This window comes from Triticum urartu, chromosome 6A (assembly GCF_056163025.1).
Source record: "Triticum urartu cultivar PI428250 chromosome 6A, HENAU_Tu73, whole genome shotgun sequence".
Taxonomy (NCBI): domain Eukaryota; kingdom Viridiplantae; phylum Streptophyta; class Magnoliopsida; order Poales; family Poaceae; genus Triticum; species Triticum urartu.
Genome location: NC_141878.1, coordinates 441,446,032 through 441,466,705, shown reverse-complemented (window position 1 = coordinate 441,466,705; position 20,674 = coordinate 441,446,032). Strand labels below are relative to the sequence as shown.

General features: G+C 42.4%; 1 protein-coding gene across 2 annotated transcripts; it reads left to right on the top strand.

The window, feature by feature from the left end:
• The first annotated feature begins 13,880 nt into the window (after nt 1-13,880).
• Nucleotides 13,881-17,751, top strand: LOC125513917 (U6 snRNA phosphodiesterase-like protein). 2 transcript variants are annotated; one of them, XM_048679128.2, is made up of 7 exons: nt 13,881-14,133; nt 15,842-15,999; nt 16,080-16,163; nt 16,432-16,681; nt 16,825-16,921; nt 17,121-17,186; nt 17,458-17,751. In XM_048679128.2, exons 2-7 carry the CDS (start codon nt 15,852-15,854, stop codon nt 17,650-17,652), a joined length of 840 nt encoding a protein of 279 aa, XP_048535085.2. In that variant the 5' UTR covers nt 13,881-14,133; nt 15,842-15,851; the 3' UTR covers nt 17,653-17,751. The 2 variants fall into 2 exon arrangements, with proteins under 2 accessions (XP_048535085.2, XP_048535084.2); XM_048679127.2 differs by having other exon boundaries at nt 13,897-14,133; nt 15,826-15,999.
• Nucleotides 17,752-20,674: the final 2,923 nt, after the last annotated feature.

Here is a 20,674-nt window from a genome sequence, read left to right as displayed (position 1 = left end):
GGTATTACACCACAACGGTGGCCCGAACCAGTATAAATCTTGTGTCTTTCTATGTTGCGAGTTCGTCGAGTTCGTCCGTGAGATCTTAGGAGCTAGGGCGTAGATCGGTGGGAGGAAAAGACTTCGCGCGCACCCTAGTGTTCGAACCTTAAGGGTTTGCCGGAACCCCACATCCAACATTTTATTTCTGCACAAAAACAACACCATGGTAGTTCTGCTGAAAACATTGTCAGTCCGGGGTTAGTTTCATTCAAATCATGCAAATTAGAGTCCAAAACAAGAGGAAAAACATGAGAAAAAGTAGATACGTTGGAGAAGTTTAACTCCCCCAAGCTTAAACCTTTGCTTGTCCTCAAGCAATTCAGTTGATAAACTAAAAGTGAGAAAGAAAAAAATTTACGAACTATTTTGCTCTTGTTTGCATAAATAAGGTTAAACAACACCCAGGTTTTCAGCCAACATTCTAACTAACCATGTCAACAATAACTCTTAGAGATTATAATGATTCATATCAATGACATAATCAGCTAGCGAGCAATAATAAGATATCTCAAACAGCAACACGTTGTCAAAACAACCATGATATAATATGACAATAATGGTATCTCGCTAGCCCTTTCTGAGACCGCAAAACATAAATGTAGAGCACCTCCGAAGTTCAAGCAATGACTAAACATTGTAATTCATGCTAGAAAAGATCCATTCATGATGCACCCAACATTAGCTATACACAATGCATAAATCATGACCGCTGTGCTCTACTCAGTTTCTGGCGCTTGTTTATAGAAGGTGATGACACAACATAAAAGTAAATAGATAGTCCCTTCGCAGAGGGAAGCAGTGATTTGCATAGGTGCCAGCGCTCAAATTTTAAAACAGAGATAAATGATATTTTGAGACATGCATCCTTCTTATTCACTTTACGACCATAAGTTATCAACATCTTCCATGCTAAGCACGCTAGTGGCGGTTCCCAAGCAGAAAGTAAAGGTTTTGACTCCATTGGGAGTTTTTGTTTGATTATTCAAGAGATGAACTCTTTTTTTATGTTTGCAGTTTGGGACTGGTCATCCCTATTACCGCCCATTTCCTCGTGCGATGGCGAGTGAATAAACACTCGACCTGAGGATAACATGCTTAGCACGGAAGATACCGGCCACCTCCCGTCGTTCCATGAACGATCCAGGCACACAAAAAGGATAATTTTTAGAAGTTTTTAGAGGTGGCACGTGCAAATTTACTTAGGACGGCAGGGTAATACCGTATATAGGTAGGTATGGTGGACTCATCTGGAATAACTTTGGGTTCAAGATTTTTGATGTACAAGCAGAATTCCCACTTAGTACAGGCAAACGCTAGCAATTTAAGATTGGGAAGCGGCCAGCTAGAGAGCAACAACGATCATAACCAGGTATTATGCATAAGTAACATTGGACACTAGCATTAGTAGGATATGAACACCATGAACATAAATATTATAGAGGCTATGTTGGTTTTGATTCAACTACATGCATGAACATGTACCAAGTCAAGCCACTCGAACATTCAGAGGAGGATACCATATCATCATACTACATCACAACCATTTTAACGCTATGTTGATATCCAAGATAAATCATTATCCACTCCCAGCTACTTATGCATGGCATGAGAAACTATAATCTCTAATTGTCATTGCAAACATGTTTAATCATAATGGGCTGAAGCCTGGATACTAGGTTAAACATATTTACACAGACAGAACAAGTCGAGTTCATACCAGTTTCTCATTGCCACGACCAGCTCATCGAATATCATCATTATTGCCTTTCACTTGCATGACTGAATGATATGAAAATAATAATAGTGCAAGAGTGCCATGGACTAAGCTGGAATCTGTAAAACATTTTATTCAATAGGAGAAGACAAGATAAAATGGGCTCTTTATTAGTTCAACAATTATTCATATGAGAGCCACTCAACATTTTCATCGTGTTCTTCTCCTCGGTAAAACTCGAATAAAAAGAAAAGAAATTTGGAGAAACACACTGAAATATTTTTGGAGTTTTTGGTTTTCTTCAACAAGAAAGTAAAAAACGAGAAAAAGTATTTACACGGGAAAGCTCCCAACAAGCAAAAGAAGAACAAGGAAATCTTTTTGGATTTTCTTTTAGTATTACTACTAAGTATGCATAGAAAGTAAATTACTACAACTATTTTTTTGTTTTTCTAAAGTTTTTCAAACACACAAGAAGAAAGGAAGAAAAATAAATCTAAGCATGGATGATACAATGAAAAAGTGTGAGCACCGACAAATGGAATGATATGTGAACATGAGTATAATGTCGATGAGAACATGTAATCCCCCAAGCTTAGGCTTTTGGCCTAAGTTGGTAATCGATCAGTAGCCTGGAGGGTAGTAGTTGGGGTACTGAGAAGCGGGCACCCGGTGATCCCACTGTGGAGGTGCTTGTGCAGCCTCAGCAGCAGCCTGAGCGTTCCAGTAGGCGAGGATGTCTGCAGGCATAATCCGGTATCTGCCCTGGCAACAGAATCAAACAGAGCAGGTGCAGGCAAGGGGATAACATCACGAGTGTCAATGTTATAGACCAGGTTATAAGGAATGGCAATATCAAGACGATCATGTGCAAGAAAGTGATGGTGATCCATGGCTGCACGGTCTAGGTAAACTGTGGTAAGAGGGAAATCATGAGGGTGTATCTCAACCTCGAAGTGAGCCGCCAAACGAGTAGCAAAAATCCCACCATGTATTTTCCCTTGAGATTTATTAATATGGAGGCGACGAGCCACAATAGCTCCCAAGCTATAAGTGTTGTCGCCCTCTATTGCACGACATAAAATAGCAAGGTCAGATGAACTAAGTACACCCACCTTCTCCCTAGCAAGCAAGCATTTGGTAATAAAAAGTGCAAAGTAAATCAAAGATCACTTCAGGAGGATTATTTCTAGGCAAGAAAGTAAAGTTTTGAACAAAGAAATTTGTGAGGATTTGGTGCTGGTCACACTCATCTGTGATGAAGTCGGTGAGACCAGCATTGGCAATGAATTGCATGAACTCCTCATGAATTCCAGCTTCTTGCAGGAACGGGATGTGCGGCCATTCGCACGGTCGTATCTCCGCCAACCTCCGAGGGTGGAGATCATTGTCAGAAGACTCCCCAATAACACCCTTGGAGTTCTTCTTTGAGCCAAACTTCCTGAAGATATTCATGTCTGCGTACAATTTTTCCTATGAACAAAAATCTGAATTTTTAGTTCAAAATTTTTTTCCAACAAAACTTCACAAAATTGATAGCAACTACTCATAGGGATACATGGAGGCCATAGCAAGCATTCAAACTACATACAACACTAAGAATTAAACATGCAAGCACATCTACAGCAGCACCACGAGTAGCTATTTATTCAAAGTATAAACCACTAAAACAAAAACTAATTGGACAAATGGTGGAGTCACATACCAAGCAACAATCGCTCGAAACAGTTTCGGAAACGGAGCTTCGAGCAAAGAGATCGAAATCCATGGGTTTGAGCTCAAGAACACGGGAGAGAGAGCAATAAAGATTTTTTCTGGAGGTAAGTGATGATGTGGGATGAAGAGGTAAGTGAGGGGGCCCATGTGGGGACCACAACCCACCAGGGCGCGCCTGGGGGTGCTGGCACGCCCAGGTGGGTTGTGCCCACCTGGTGCACCTCCCTCTGATTATTTTTGCACCAAAAAATCTTAAATATTCAGAAAAAAAATCATATAAAATTTTGAGAGCATTCTGAGAACTTTTATTTTTGGGTCATTTTTTTATTGCATGGGAAATTCAGAAAACAGACAAAACATGGCATTTATTTTATTTAACTAATAAAACAGAGAATAAAAAGTAGGGACAGAAAGTAGTGCTTACTAAATTCATCAACTTCATACCGTTCAAAAATGATTCATTAATAAGGTTGATCAGGTCTTATTAACAACCACTTTCGATTAGTATGAAACCGAAGAACTTCCGTAAATCACTAAGCTACCTCAATGGGTATATGCATTTACCCAACAATAAGCATTTCATATTTCTTTTTGAGAATAGGTAGAGGTATTTTAAAACTTCCAATAGTGATTGTCAGAGCTTTTATAATAACATTAATACCATTCACTTGGAATTGTTTCTTCGAAAAGTGCACCGTATGCTCATTACCATTTCTATGGAAAGTGACCTTGCTTTTATTGCAATCAATAACAGACCCAGCAGTATTCAAGAAGGTTCTACCAAGGATAATCAACATGTTGTCGTCCTCGGGCATCTCAAGTATAACAAAGTCAGTCAAAATAGTAACATTAGCAACAACAACGGGCACATTCTCACATATACCGATAGGTATGGCAGTTGATTTGTCAGCCATTTGCAAAGATATTTCAATAGGTGTGAGTTTATTCAAGTCAAGTCTTTTATATAAAGAGAAAGGCATAACACTAACACCAGCTCCTAAATCACACAAAGCGGTTTTCACATAATTATTTTTGATGGAGCAAGGTATAGTTGGTATACCCGGATCTCCAAGTTTTTTAGGTACTCCATCTTTAAAAGTGTAATTAGCAAGCATAGTGGAGATTTCAGCTTCCTGTATTTTTCTCTTATTTGTGATGATGTCTTTCATATACTTTGCATACGGAGGCATTTTCAGGATATCAGTCAAGCGAGTACGCAAAAAGACTGGCCTCGGTATTTCAGAAAAGCGTTCAAATTCTTCATCATCTTTATTTTTAGTTGACTTGGGTGGAAAAGGCATAGGTTTTTGAACCACAGTTCCCTTTCTTTACCGTGTTTTCTACAATGAAGTCTCTTTTATCATACCTTTTATTTTTAGCTTGTGGGTTATCAAGATCAACAGGTGGTTCTATCTCAACATCATTATCTAGTTCTTTATCATTTGGTTGAAACCTCATCATTATCTTTTTCATTATCATTAGGTGAGTGTTCATTACCATATTGAGTTTCAGCATCAGAGATAGAAGTTTCATTTTCATTATCAGGATGTTTTTCTATTTCAAATTCACTAGGAGTGTGCAAGGTCCTATCATTTTTCTTTTTCTTTTTCTTCCTAGAAGGACTAGGTGCACTAGTGTTAGCTCTTTGTGAATCTTGTTCAATTCTTTTAGGGTGTCCCTCAGGATAAAGTGGTTCCTGAGTCATTTTACCTCCTCTAGTTGCAACTCTAACAGTAAAGTCATGCATATTATGATTAATTTCATCAAGCAATTCTCTTTGTGATTTGGCAACTTGTTCTAACTGGGTTTGAACCATAGAAGCATGTTTTCCAACACCTCTAACATCATTTGATATTCTAAATAACAAGTCACTCAAGCGAGCAATCATATCAGAATTATATTTCAATTGTTTCATAACATTTGCATTGAAGTGATCTTGCTTTCTAATGTAGTTTTTAAACTCATAAAGGAATTATTGACTAGGATGCATATTGTGAGGATTATCATTATCATTAAACTTCATAAGAGAATTTACCTCTACCACCTTAGGCAGTGGTGGTGTATTAAGCCCATGTATTTCTTCAATGAGAGGTAAATTTTTAACATCCTCAGCTTTAATACCTTTTTCCTTCATAGATTTCTTTACCTCTTGCATATCTTCAGGACTGAGATATAATATACCCCTCTTCTTCAGAGTGGGTTTAGGCGGTGGTTCGGAAATAGTCCAATCATCATAATTTTTCAATATGTTATTCAATATTTCTTCAGCTTGAGAAATAGTTTGTTCCATGAAAACACAACCAGCACAACTATCTAGGAAGTCCCTAGAAGCATTGGTTAGTCCATTATAGAAGATATCAAGTATTTCATTTTTCTTAAGAGGATGATCAAGCAAAGCATTAAGTAACTAGCAAAGCCTCCCCCAAGCTTGTGGGAGACTCTCTTCTTTAGTTTGAGCAAAGTTAAATATTTCCTATAAGGCAGCTTGTTTCATATGAGCAGGAAAATATTTTTTAGATAAGTAATAAATCATATCCTGGGGACTACGCACACAACCAGGAGCAAGAGTATCGTACCAAGCTTTAGCATCACCCTTTAATGAGAAAGGAAATATTTTGAGAATAAAGTAATAACGAGTTTTCTCATCATGAGTAAAAAGGGTGGCCATAGCATTCAACTTAGTAAGATGTGCCACAACAGTTTCAGTTTCATATCCATGGAAAGGATCAGATTCAACCAAAGTGATTAACTCTGGGTTGATAGAGAATTCATAATCCTTGTCATCAATAAAGATAGGTGAAGTAGCAAACTTAGGATCACATTTCATTCTAGCATTCAGAGATTTTTCTTTATACTTGTGTAATAATTTCTCTAGATCATCTCTATCATTACAAGCAAGAATATCTCTAGTTGCTTCTTCACTCATAACATAACCTTCCGGTACCTTAGGCAATTCATATCTAGGAAGGCTAGTTCTAGCAGGTGTTTCAGGAGTTTCAGTTTCAAGCTCATCATCAGATTCAACAACATCATGTTGTATTACTCTAGCAATTTATTCATTAAAAAAATCACCAAGTGGCGCATCATCATTATCAAGCAAGGTACTAGCATCATCATAAGCATCATTCATAGCAGAAGTAGCATCATCAATAACTTGCGACATATCAGGATTAATAGCATGTGGTGGTGTTGCAAGTTTACTCATAACAGAAGGTTAATCTCAAGCAGAACTGGATGGCAGTTCCTTACCTCCCCTCGTCCTTGAGGGAAATATCTTAGTCTTTGGATCCTTCAGATTCTTCATAGTGGTAATATGATAATAATCTCAAGTGACTCAACAAATATAGCTATGCTCCCCGGTAACGGCGCCAGAAAAAGGTCTTGATAACCCACAAGTATAGGGGATCGCAACAATTTTCGAGGGTAGAGTATTCAACCCAAATTTATAGATTCGACACAAGGGGACCCAAAGAATATTTGAAGGTATTAGCAGCTGAGTTGTCAATTCAACCACACCTGGAGATTAATTACAGCATCAATATGATCAGTAGCAAAGTAGTTTGATAGTTTTGATAGTAGTGACAGTAGCAACGGTAACAGTAACAGTGATAGCAGTGATTTGTAGCAAGTCTAACAGTGATGATAGCAATAGTAACTTAGCAGAAAAAATAAGGATAAATTTGTAGGCATTGGATCAGTAACTTGTTGGATGATATTCATCATGTGATAGTTATAACCTAGGGCGATACGGCACTAGCTCCAGTTCATCGATATAATGTAGGCATGTATTCCGTAAATAGTCATACGTACTTTATTAAAAGAACTTGCATGACATCTTTTGTCCTACCCTCCCATGGCAGCGGGGTCCATATTGGAAACTAAGGGATATTAAGGCCTCCTTTTAATAGAGAACCGGAACAAAGCATTAACACATAGTGAATACATGAACTCCTCAAACTACGGTCATCACCGGGAGTGGGCCCAGTTGTTGTCACTCCGGGGTTGCCGGATCATAACCGTAGTAGGTGACTATAACTTGCAAGATCGAATCTAAAACATGGATATAATGATGAATTCATAAACGGTTCAGATCTAAAATCATGGCACGTGGGCCCAAAGTGACAAGCATTAAGCATAGCAAAGTCATAGCAACATCAATCTAAGAACATAGTGGATACTAGGGACCGGGCCCTAACAAAACTAACTCAATTATATGATGAATCTCATCCAACTCCTCACCGACCAGTGAGCCTACGAAGGAATTACTCACTCCCAGTGGGGAGCATCATGGAATTGGTGATGGAGAAGGGTTGGTGATGACGAAGAACGAAGATCCCCCTCTCCGGAGCCCCAAACGGACTCCAGATCTGCCCTCCCGAGGAAGAACAGGGCTTGGCGGCGGCTCCGTCTCGTGGATCGTGATAATTCTTTCTCCCTGATTTTTTCTGGAATAATGTGACTTTATAGTATCAGGGGGGTCTTCAGCGGGGCCACCAGGTGGGTACAACCCACCTGGGCGCGCCAGGAGAGGGGGGGCGCCCTGGTGGGTTGTGCCCACCCAGGGAGCCCTCTCTGGTGGGTCTTGGCTCCAGAAATTCTTATTATTGGTATAAAAAATCCTTGCAAAGTTTCGTTCCATTCCGAGAACTTTTATTTCTGCACAAAAACAACACCATGGTAGTTCTGCTGAAAACAGCGTCAGTCCGGGGTTAGTTTCATTCAAATCATGCAAATTAGAGTCCAAAACAAGAGGAAGAACATGAGAAAAAGTAGATACGTTGGAGACGTATCAATAGCACACAAGGTATTCCTCCGGTATCCGGGAGTTGCATAATCTCATAGTCAAAGGAATATGTATAAGTCATGAAGAAAGCAATAGCAATAAAACTTAACGATCATTATGCTAAGCTAACGGATGGGTCATGTCCATCACATCATTCTTCTAATGATGTGATCCCGTTCATCAAATGACAACACATGTCTATGGTTAGGAAGCTTAACCATCTTTGATTAACGAGCTAGTCTAGTAGAGGCATACTAGGGACACTTTCTTTTGTCTATTTATCCACACATGTATCAAGTTTTCGGTTAATACAATTCTAGCATGGATAATAAACATTTATCATGATATAAGGAAATATAAAATAACAACTTTATTATTGCCTCTAGGGCATATTTCCTTCAGGGATAGCCTAGGCTACCGATTTGATGAGCACTTCCTTTCCTCCGACGGACAAAGACTTCTCCATCCATCCTTGCACATGCTTCGAGATTCTATCCTTGAGGTACTTGAAAGATCCTTCCTTTGCTCTTCCAACATGGCAGGGAGGCCAAGATATTTTTCAGACAGTTACTCATTTGGGACTTCCAGGATTTGTTTAACCTCTTGCCTCAGAGTCTCCGAATAGCCCTTATTAAAGAATATTGGAGACTTCTCCCTGTTAATGCGTTGCCCAGAGGCACCACAATATCGTTGCAAGAGAGAGTCCACTCTATTAGCCATCTCAGGTGTGGCATTAAAGAACAAGAGATTGTCATCAGCGAATTGTAAGTGATTTACCTCGGGCGCACCTGCTGCCACCGTAATGGCCCGGACACATTCATTTGGAACTGTGGATTTTAGTAAGCATGAGAGCCCCTCGGACGCCAATAGGAAGAGGTAAGGATATATCGGGTCGCCCTACCCGAGGCCATGGGAGGGCCTAAACTCCTCTTGCTTCCCTCCATTAAAGATGACAGAAAAGGATACTGATGTGACCCTCCTCATCACAGTCTCTGTGAAGTGTGGACTAATACCCAATTTTAGCATGACTCTTTCCAAGTAATTCCACTCAAGTCTATCATAAGCTTTCATCATATCCAATTTCAAAGCACAAAACTTGTTGCCCTTCAACTTCCTTGTGTTTCATGTAATGCAAACATTCATAAGCAGAGATGAAGTTGTCAGTAATAAGACGTCCTGGTTCAAATGTTAATTGTTCATCAGAGATGATGTCCGGGAGAATGAGCTTGAGCCGGTTAGCCAATACCTTGGATGCGATCTTGAAGATCACATTACAGAGACTAATCCGTCGAAACTGTCCTAAGTTTCTTGGACTTGCAATCTTGGGAATTAAAACAATGAACGTTTTGTTTATCTCCTCCGAAGAATCCTCTCCCTTAAGAACACAAAGCACCATATCAGTTACCTCATCACCGCATAGTTCCTAGTGCCGCTGAAAAAAATGTGCAAGGAAGCCGTCAGGCCCTGAGCCTTAGTAGGGAACATCTGGAACAAGGCCGCTTTGACCTCAGCCTTGCTATACCGTGCATTAAGAGTGTTGTTCATGGCCGCATCAACTCTAGTTGGTATATGAGACATGACTTCCTCTATTCCAAAAGTGTTTTCAGAGGCATGCAGATTCACATAAAAATTGGTGGCCATACTCGCCATCTCTTGCTCCTCCTTACAAATAGACCCATCAGCTCATTGCAGTTCAATTATTCGGTTCTTTGCTTTGCGCGCACTAGCCTTGCGATGAAAGAATTTAGTATTGTTGTCACCCTCTGCTAGCCAGTGGGCAGCCCAGACCATGTCCCGCAGCATGGAAAAAAGTACTAGCCCATGTGTATGAGATTTGGCCCGAGGCGCAGCCCAGACAGCCAGCCCAAGAACAAAACAGACTCAAGAGGAGCTTGCACCCCTAGGGGATTGACTAGGCCATCTCAGGGCAACTCCAACCGGCCAACCCAAATGGACACGCAATGTGTTTGTTTTTGTCTGTTTGGGTTGGCCAAGCGGACACAAGGGTCATCTTGTCTGATGGCACGTAGGTGCGTCCAACACGGAGGACGCGCATTTCAAATTTATACAATATTTTTAAATTAAAAATATTCCACTTTGCCACCAAAAGTCTTGGCTTACGTTAACTAAACTAAAAAGTCACAGTAAAACTTTAGATCTAGTTGTGGTCGTACTCACCATCGTCGCTGTCGTCCTCACTGGTGAGGTCGATGAAGGCCAGATGATCTCATGGAACATCCGTGGAACTACCGCCGGCTGTCACGCGTGCACTGGTGCAGCAGGGCGCCCCTCCTGCTGCTGATTGACCACATGTTCGCACCCACCCACACAGTCGGACCCAACACCCACTTCGGCGTGCAGGGCACCGTGGTCGTCCATGACCACGATTTCCCCACGAATGATTCCCACCCACCGCGGTCCTTCGGCTGCCGCTGCTCGGGCATGGCAACATTGCCTACCACCGATGCAGCCAGTTGCTTCGCTAGGCCCTCCCATTCCGTGAGCTCGTTGAGCTTGGACTCCTCGAGGGACTTCTTGTAGGCCGTCGGTCTCCTCAACTGGTGGAGGGGGACTGGGAGCATGCGCACGCGGGGAGCTGGGAGCACGCACACGAGGGTGAGTGGGAGCACGCGCACAAGCGGTGAAGTGCGACTGGCGCTACGCGTCATGCTCGTCGCAGAACCAAGTGTCCCAGAACGGCTAGTTAACGGTGAACGCCGGGTCACGGTGGAGGTCCTCATGGAGCTGAGCTCAGTGATGGTGTATCTCGGCATAGCACATGCGGCTGGAGGCCAGAACGACAAGCACTGGGGCCTCTCTCTAGTTTAGTGCCAGCCGTTCGGCGGGTGGGCGTTAGGCCATGGCACCAGGTGGCCTCCTGCCAATACCGCTCGCACTACTCGATGCCGGCATATACACATTGTCGCTAGGCCGCATGCGATGTTAGGGCCAAGCTTTCCGCGCGGCCCCGAGGAGGAGCCTGCCTTGTAGTCGTGCTTCCCGGCCTTCCTCGGGTCCACTTCCATGATACTTTGCCGGTGGGCTGTAGCTAGGGGGTAGAGGGAGGAAGAGGAAGATGATTGGACCCCCCACACGCATGCCATTAAAAAGGACCCGGAAGGAGGTTGGATGTCTGACGTGTGGGCCCTCTGGCAGGCGTGGCATTAAAGAGGACTAGTGGGTGGTGGTTGGGTGGCTGACATGTAGGCCTAAGCCGGACACCGAGCGGACGCGGGGCGGCCGTCTCGTGTCAGTGTGGATGCAAATCGGGCCCAAATTTGGGGTGGATTTGCATCCGGATGGACATGTGACAGACAAAAATTATGTTTCCGTCTGCACCTTGGACCGTGCTTTTTTCCCTCACGAACCCAAACGGACACACCTGGACGAAATGGGTCTGCTGGTTGGAGTTTCTCTTACAGACTAGCTAGCGCGTACCCCTCATGCAGATGTCTCCTAGCGGGCAGCGTCGGGCGCACTCGTCGTTGCCACCACATGCCCATGTTGGGTGCATCCTACATGAACACTTTTTTTGTTTGTTTTTTGCGGTGCTTTCGTTTTGTTTAGCTTTTCATCTTTTAGCTGGGCTTTCCCTAGGTTTTGGTGGATTTTTTGGCGAGCATAATTGTGCTTCTCAAAATAATGGGAAATGCATGTCGTGTGCTTCCACGAGAAGCACAACTATGCTTCTCGTCAAAGCGCAAATTTGGTTTCGCGAGAAGCACATCACAGGCTTCCGCGAGAAGCACATTCTATGCTTCGCCGAAAAAATGAAAAGACATAATTGTGCTTCCACGAGAAGCTCAACCTTGTTTTCGGGAGAAGTACAACTTGGGCTTTTCGGAGAAAAAGAATAACCTGTGTGATGGAGCTAAATCGGACAAATTTCTAGGCAGGAGATCCTAAACTAGATGTCTCGGAACGATGGTGATAGTGACATGAGATTTACCGAGGTCTCCGGGGAGATAAAAGCCCTACATTCTACTTGTGCTTTATTTGTGTTGGAGTGTGTGTAGAGTATAGGTAAAACTACCAAGAGATTGTATGATGTATCTATGAGCATGATCTCTAGGTTTATATAAGACCGGGGTCTTAGGGTACAAGATCCTAGTCGGCTACATACAAGAGGTAGATTCCTCCATGAACCCAACCTTTTGTCGTGTACGCCAAGTCTTCTGGATCTTCCTTGTATACATCTTGGACTGTGTGATGAGGCCCAAGACGAAATCGACAAAGGGGTGCTTAGCCCGGTCCACTAGGCTGGGAGTTGATATGGTGAGTGGCCCCTTAGCCAGGACACCGTCGTTGTGCTTCCCTCAAAAAATGACAACTGCAAAATTGTGCTTTCGGTTTCTTTCAGTATTCATTTTTTGTTGCCATTTTTTATTTAGTTTTTCTGGTTATTGTTTCTATTTTTTTTTTCGTGAAAACTTTCAGCCAAACCTATTAACATGGGATCTAGTTTTAAAAATCTTGATGTAAGAAATTCAACGGTAAAAATAGTTCGGTATTTGGACGCACGAAAACGTTTTGAATAAACGAATCTACAAAAAAGGAAAAACTCTCATGTTGCGGCCAGTGGCGCACATCAACACCCGAGAAGATGAAGAGTGACCTTTGCAAGCGGTAATCCCTTAACTAGTGATTTCGGCGAAATAGCGAGTGGCGCGAGGGCATATATTATTTCTTGCGCAGGTCAAGGGATAGCGACCAACGTGCTTATCGGGAATGGGCCGACCCACTAGTCAGTCTCTGCGTTTCTCTGTTTGTCTTCTTTGCTTTATTTATTTGTTTTTATTTTGCAAATTCGTATTTTTATTAAAAATCTAAAAAATAATATGAAATCATGAACTATTTTGAACCCATGATCTTGTTGAAAATAAAAAACAATTTCGAATTCATGGACACTGTTTTAAATTTGTGAACACTTTTTGAATTTGAGCACATTTATTGAAATTTGTGAACATTTTATCAAACTCATGATTTTTTTTGAATTTGTAGAAATTATTTGAATCCATGATCATTTTTTTGAAATCCATGAACATTTTCTTCAAACTCGCGAAGATTACTGAATTCATGAACATTTTTTTAAAAATTTGTGAACATTATCAAACTCACGAACTATTTTTGAAGTTCATGAGCTTTTTTAATTCGTGAAAATTTTTTGATTAGTGAACATTGTTCAAACTCAAGAATAGTTTTTGAACTTCATGAACATTTTTTTATTTTTGCAAACATTTTTTAAAGTCATGAACATTTATTAAAAGTTGTGAACATTTTTTGAATGTAAAAAGCTTTTATGAATTTTATGAACATTTTTTAAATTTGGGAACATTTGTTGAGTTGATGATCATTGTTTTGAATTTACAAAGCATTTTTTCAAATTCGTGATTCCAAAATCATGAATTTTTTTCGAATTTATGAATATATTATTATTATTATTATTAAGGAGGGAGAAGTTCGATTTTGCGAAAAATGGAATTTGTGAACATTTTAGTAAATTCAGAACTTTTTTGAAAGCCCGAATGTTTTTTAAAAGCAAACAAAAAACAAAAAAGGAACAAATGAGAGAAACAGGGGCACCTGCGCCAGCGATGGGCTGGCCCGAAGTGTGCGTGTGGGGTGCGCGTTTGCTTGTTCCCCCCGCACCCGACCGAGCGGACGAACTACCCAGTAGACGAACCCCTTCCCTGCTGCCGCCGCCGTCCAAGAGGCCGCCCCCGGGGTCCCAGGAGGGCATCAACGCCGCCGCTCGTCCGGCGACCCCACGCCGCCACTCGCCCGCGTTCGCCCGTTCGTCTCCAGGAGGGTGCGCCGCTTCCCGTCCAGGAGGGTCACCGCCCGCCCCTCTGTCCTTCCGTTCCGCTGCCTCCGCACGGTACTCCCCCTCAGCCCGTCTGACCCTTCCCAGATCCTAATTTCCACTTACACTACCTGATTGATGCCTTGCTGACTTGAATGATTTTCCTTTTAATAGATTCATTCAACTGTTCAATATCATCGATGATTAGCTCCTGAGGTTTAGAGTTTGTTAGTTCAATGTAGAAAGCCTTTTGGTAATTTCTGTTTCAATTTAATTTTAGTAATTTTTGTTCTTGTGAGAGGAGCTTGACTTTTGATATGCCTGTATAAAACTGGGGTTAATTTTTGGGGGTGTTTTTTAGCCCTTTTTTTGCCCGGGGAGTCGGCTAATCCTGGCTACGCCGTTGCCAACAGTTAGTGTGAAAACTGAAAATTGTTTCAAAACCTAGCTGAAACTATCTTGCTTCGGACACCTAGTCTTGGTACTCTAATTACTGGCCTTGAATCAAGAGCTCAATCCACCTTGCCCCAGGTGGACGCTACCAGATGCAATTCTGGTTGCTGGTTGCTGGTCAGTCAAGTAGTATCGCCATCAAACGACCAATACCATAATATAGGCTTGTAGAAATGGTAGCGGCAGGTTAATTATTATCTGGAGCTCGAGACATTTGAATGGACCGTTGGTGGCCTGTCATCTGGATGTTCTTAATAGTTTCTGTCAAGACTTGATCTGAGTTCCTGGGCACTGTTGCATGAACTTGGATCGCCTTCAACTACTGATGTTGGATATAGCTCTGGGCATAATCCACCTCACAAAGAAAAAGCTATGTCATGATCACTTTTTGGCAGAATGGTTTTCTCATCTGGTGCATTTTATTACTTTGAACTAGAATGACTGGCTAGCAATGTTTTTGGTGAGTTGGCTAACAAGTGGCACTGTATAAGCATTTTGTGATCTTGGACCTTGACTAGTATCTTGCCTTCGAGATAGAAAAGTATTTGTCTTCAAATCTATGATCATATGATGGATGAAAAGTTCCATTTTTAAGCACACGTGATGGATACCTAACTGATACAAAAAGTTCAGTTTGAAATGCATTTATTGATTTTCTTGGATCTTTAAGTGTTTTTAAGCTCTGCAAGGTACAACATAAATTATGTGTTTAGTGATCCAGGTTTGATTGTCCTAGAGTTCTTAATATACAAGCCGGCATCTTGATAACATAGCACAACTTATTTCTTGTCAGTGTCTTAGTGTCTTCTCTTGAAAATTTATTGTCATTTCATTGTGCATCAGAGAGACCTTGTTACAGCTGTATGCTTCCTCTTGGTACCTCAGAGATGGATTGCTGCACATGAAGATATTCCTTTTCTAGTAATTTTTTATTTTGAATATGAAATGCCGGCTTTGTATAAGTTGTAACTGGCAAGTCTTATTAGTATGTGTTGTGACTTGTGCCCATATTTTCTCCTCTGCTTGATGCTTGAAACCCCAAAATAAACCGAACAGCAGTTGATAGGGAGGGAGGCAGGGAGACTGTGATGATTAGTGGGGATTGAGTGGAGGGAGGGGTTTCACCCAATCCCTGCAGGGATTGAACTCCCTAGGTAGGGGATTAAACCCCTGTCAACCGAATAAAGCCGAACAGGGGTGACAGAGAAGCGGGTTCGGTCAGGTTGCTCTGTAGGAATAGTCCATGGAAATTGCAATCGTAATGCCTCTTGATACAAATTGCATACAGAAATTGTGTTTCTAATAACCGAACAGTTATCCAACTTTGCAGCCTCCCATCGATGGATGCACTCATGGCTAACTATGGATCCGACTCTGACGATGACAATGAGCCGGCGGCGGTTGTCGGTGGTGCTCCGGAGCCACAGGAAGCTTCCGTGCTGCTTCCTCCTCCTCCCCTTGACCTTCTCCAGCCCCCAAATTTCGTAGGTTTGGCCTTCTTGAATCTATCCCGGTCATTTTGGGGGTCTGTGGTGATTGCTCACGTTTTGGAACAATATCTGCTGCAGATTACTCGACAATTGCACAGGGGAGTCGCATCCGGAGTTTCCCCCATGTGGAAGGCAACTACGCGCTGCATGTCTACATCCCTGGTCTGTTTCTTTTGGCTATTAACATAATATCTATCTACAAGTATTGATCAGGCATGCATTCATAGATCCATCTGTAACATTGGGCTCCAGATGCTGCTGCTCACACACTTGGTCTCTGAACTAATCTTATCTTTTCAGTTTTAATACCAATATATGAAGCGACCTTGCAACACAAAACTGAGACTCGTTTCTCACTGTTAGGCATGCAAAATTTACATCCAGAAGCTTCTTCGCTCTTATGACTTATGTGTAGCTATCTCATATGCAGTTGTCATTCCTTTCAACGCAAGAAAACAGCTGACCCTCGTTATGAGAAGAGCTGCGTCACTTGTGCCAGATCTCTATGCTGTAGATGCAGATTATGCACTTTCGGATTTGTGCAAAGATGAGCAAAAACTTGAGAAAGTGCTTCTGGGCAGGGAGTTCCATGTAAGCTTAGGAAGAACTGTTGGAATTCAGGTGCATCAAATTGACTCCCTCGTCGCAATGCTTCGTCAGAAGTTTCAATCACAACAGCGGTTAGCCATCTCCCAAAACTTTATTGCTGAGCTGACAATGTTTTGCTTCCTCTGGTGTATCAAATCATGTGAACTTCTGTAGAGGAATGTGTGTGGCCAGTTATGCAGGGTTATGTAAATGCGTTTGTATTTGCATAAACCAGGTATTGGATGGACTTCAACAAATGGGAGCATTTTGTCAATGATGATTCTACACGATCATTTCTTTCACTAGAGGTTACAAGAACTGGGTTACCAGAGGTATGTGGTAGTGTCTGTCTTCACTTGTTGTCTATACGCATCACACGATTGTCAATTTGCATTTGTTTATTTTGGTCCTATGGCCAACTCATTTTGAGTTTCTTATCAACATTGTATGATAAAGAACTCACATTGTAACTGCAGTTCACCGATCTGAAGTGTTTACTATAATGAGGTCTGTGTGTACTTTGTTTTGCAGATAAGTAAACAAATACATATGGTTGATGAAGTATATCGATTGCACGGTCTCCCTGAGTTCTACAAGGTACTATGTCGTTGAATTATGTTCTGGATGATGACCAGATGGTATGACACTTCTAGTTTACGGCTGATGTCACAACATGTCATGGATAACATAACTTTGCCTCCTGAAACTAATAAATCAAACGCCCTACTTGGAAACAAAAGGGATGAGTTTCAGTTGACAACATTGGTACATAAGTAATTAGTAACTGAGGTCAGATTATTACGACTGTAAAAAAAGCATTCGTCAGCAAATTTGGAAAGACGTTTTAACTGGTATTGTCATTTTGCAGAATCCTCGGCCACACATATCACTGGCGTGGGCATTGGGTGATGTTAGCTCCAAATTGAAGCAAGCAACTAAGGAGATTGAAAAATTTGAGAACAGCATCAACTCATCTAAAAACTGTAATCTGAGATGCAATTTCAGTCGTATAGTGTGTAAAGTAGGCAAGAAGGTCTACGATATCTGTAAAATTGGAGACTGAAGCAGCGTTCTTGTACACCTGACTTGCGGTATTACGGAGTTTTGTAGAGTCAATACCTTTGGTTGTAACAAGGAAATAAAAATGTCATGTGTTCCGGTAGCATTTGTTGTTTTGGTAACTACACGGGTGTTTGAATCACAGATAACTAGGAAAAATAATCCCACCGTTACAAAATATTGAAAGTTCTAGCTTTATCCTAAGCCAAACTTATTTATATTTGACCAAGTTTTAGAAGAATGTGCTAATATCTACAACATCGAATCCTCTACTCCTAAGTAGTTGCCTCCCACTATTGAATTTTTCTGCAATATGGTGAAGCCATGTCATCTTCTTATGTCACCATTTTTATTTTGTTTTTGTAAAGAGAAGAAAATCCGGAGCACGGACTGTGGTGATGCGGTTGCATCGTCTTCTCCGAGCACTATGCTATCTCTTAAGTTTCTCACCACCGATTTAGTTTATCTCTTCATCTCCACCCCGACGCTTCTCCAAGCATATTGAATTATTTGCCAATTCTAATCACCACTTCACCATAGCAGTTCTTTAGTTCTTTCTTAGTTGCTTTTTACAATTTTTGGCCCATATTTAGTGATGTGATGGTTTGACCAATAGCTCTTCGTGGATAATTTAGTATTCATTGTGTTCTTAATCATGTTGTGTATCATGTATATTTTTAACATCAGTATAGACAAAAACGCTTATATACACACGCATACACTCACCCCTATGAACGCACACACGCACATCCTACCCCTATGAGCACCTCAGGAATAAAAACGAGCACCAGGATTTAAACCCTGGTGGGTTGAGGATACCATAGTCCCTCTAACCATCCAATCACAAATTGGTTCGTGTTGTGTATCATGTATTAGTTGAATGTGGCAATGAAGAGTAAGAGAATTGCTCATTTTTCTCATATAGGAAGATATTTTTATAACAAATTAATAATGCTCAACAAAACAGGAAGAACGAGGTACAATTATTTTCGTATCCTCTTCGTTTACCACCGCATATTTATTTGTAGTATAAGACTCTTCCAGTACAACATATATACTTTTCTTGACATGCTTTTTATGAAACCTATCAACTGCCTTGATCAGACCGAACAAATTGATAAATTTCCATTTCTGTGAAATTATAAGCTTCTATTTTGACAAATGCTTGTCGTACCTCAAAACAGGATTTCTTATCAATAGGTAAATAAGAGTTTATATTTCTCACATCTTGATAAATTTGTCAATGCAATCTTTGTGCGTTCCTTTACTTTTCCGATGATGTAGTGAAAGGTGTAAACAAGAACAAGAGGATGAGAGAAAAGTAAGCCATCAAACTTCAGTGCTGAGATGCAAGAGAAAAGATAATTGTCGGTGTCAAAACCGGCGGATCTCGGGTAGGGGGTCCCGAACTATGCGTCTAGGCCGGATGGTAACAGAAGGCAAGGGACACGAAGTTTTACCCAGGTTCGGGCCCTCTCGATTGAGGTAAAACCCTACGTCCTGCTTGATTAATATTGATGATATGGGTAGTACAAGAGTAGATCTACCACGAGATCAAAGAGGCTAAACCCTAGAAGCTAGCCTATGGTATGGTTGTTGATGTGTACGTTGTCCTACGGACTAAAACCCTCCGGTTTATATAGACACCGGAGAGGGTTAGGGTTACACAAAGTCGGTTACAATGGTAGGAGATTTTTATATCCGTATCGTCAAGCTTGCCTTCCACGCCAAGGAAAGTCCCTTCCGGACACGAGACGAAGTCTTCAATCTTGTATCTTCATAGTCCAGGAGTCCGACTGAAGGTATAGTCCGGCCATCCGGACACCCCCTAATCCAGGACTCCCTCAGTAACCCCTGAACCAGACTTCAATGACGACGAGACCGACGCGCAGATTGTCTTCGGCATTGCAAGATGGGTTCCTCCTCCAAGTACTTCATAGAAGATTTTGAACACAAAGATAGTGTCCGGCTCTGCAAAATAAGTTTCCACATATTGGCATAGAGAGAATAATATTTACACAAATCTAATCTGCTGACGTATTCCATAGCGTGACACACCACGGCCAAGCCTTTATCTGAGTCGTTTCATTATCCCACCTCAGCGCGTCATGCGAGGCGGTTTCCTTGGCACGTCTTGTTAAAGCAGAGATCGTGTCCCCTTATTCCGGGATTCTCATCAATACGGGCGTGGGTAACCCAACCGCGCCATTCATTATGGCGCTTGGAGATAAGCGAGTTTTACCAGGCTGGTGGGGACATGTAGTTGCATCCACCCATATAAGGGGATAAGGATCCACCTTTTCACCTACGCCTTCTTCCTCCTTCGCCTATCCATTCTTGCGCACTCGAGCTCCAGCTCCCAAGTCCGCACTCCCCACCTCGACCTTCTCCAGCCATGTCCGGAGCGGGAAGCAAGTGGATGGTCTCCTCCGTCACGGAGGGACACATCAAAAAGCTGAGGAAGGCCGGATACCTGTCTAACGACATCGCGTACCGGCTTCCCGAAAAGGGGCAGCTCATCCCCACCCCTAGGCCCCATGAGAGGGTGGTGTTCCTCCCCCATTTCCTCCGCGGATTGGGCTTCCCTCTCCACCCATTTGTCCGGGGGCTCATGTTCTACTATGGCCTGGATTTCCATGATCTGGCCCCGAACTTCGTCCTCAACATCTCGGCGTTTATCGTCGTGTGCGAGGCCTTCCTCCGCATCCGCCCCCATTTCGGCCTATGGCTCAAGACTTTCAACGTCAAGCCGAAGGTGGTGCGCGGCAACCAGGCGGAGTGCGGAGGCGCCATGGTGGGCAAGATGGCCAACGTCTTATGGCTCGAGGGCTCCTTTGTGGAGACCCTGAAGGGATGGCAATCGGGGTGGTTTTACCTCACCGAGCCGCGCGACGCCGAATGGGTCGCACCCCCTGAGTTTCGATCCGGACCCCCTACGCGGCTCACCTCCTGGAAGGAGACGGGCCTGTCGTGGGGTAAGAAGGGAGAGCTGACCGGACTCCAAACATGTGTCCAAACCCTGGTGG

What these genes read in the sequence shown, in the direction of transcription:
- LOC125513917 (XM_048679128.2), top strand. Translation starts at nt 15,852, where the DNA reads ATGGATGCACTCATGGCTAACTATGGATCCGACTCTGACGATGACAAT. An exon ending in CCAGCCCCCAAATTTCGTAG is followed by an intron (nt 16,000 to 16,079) that starts GTTTGGCCTTCT and finishes TATCTGCTGCAG; the next exon opens with ATTACTCGACAATTGCACAG. An exon ending in GTCTCCCTGAGTTCTACAAG is followed by an intron (nt 17,187 to 17,457) that starts GTACTATGTCGT and finishes GTCATTTTGCAG; the next exon opens with AATCCTCGGCCACACATATC.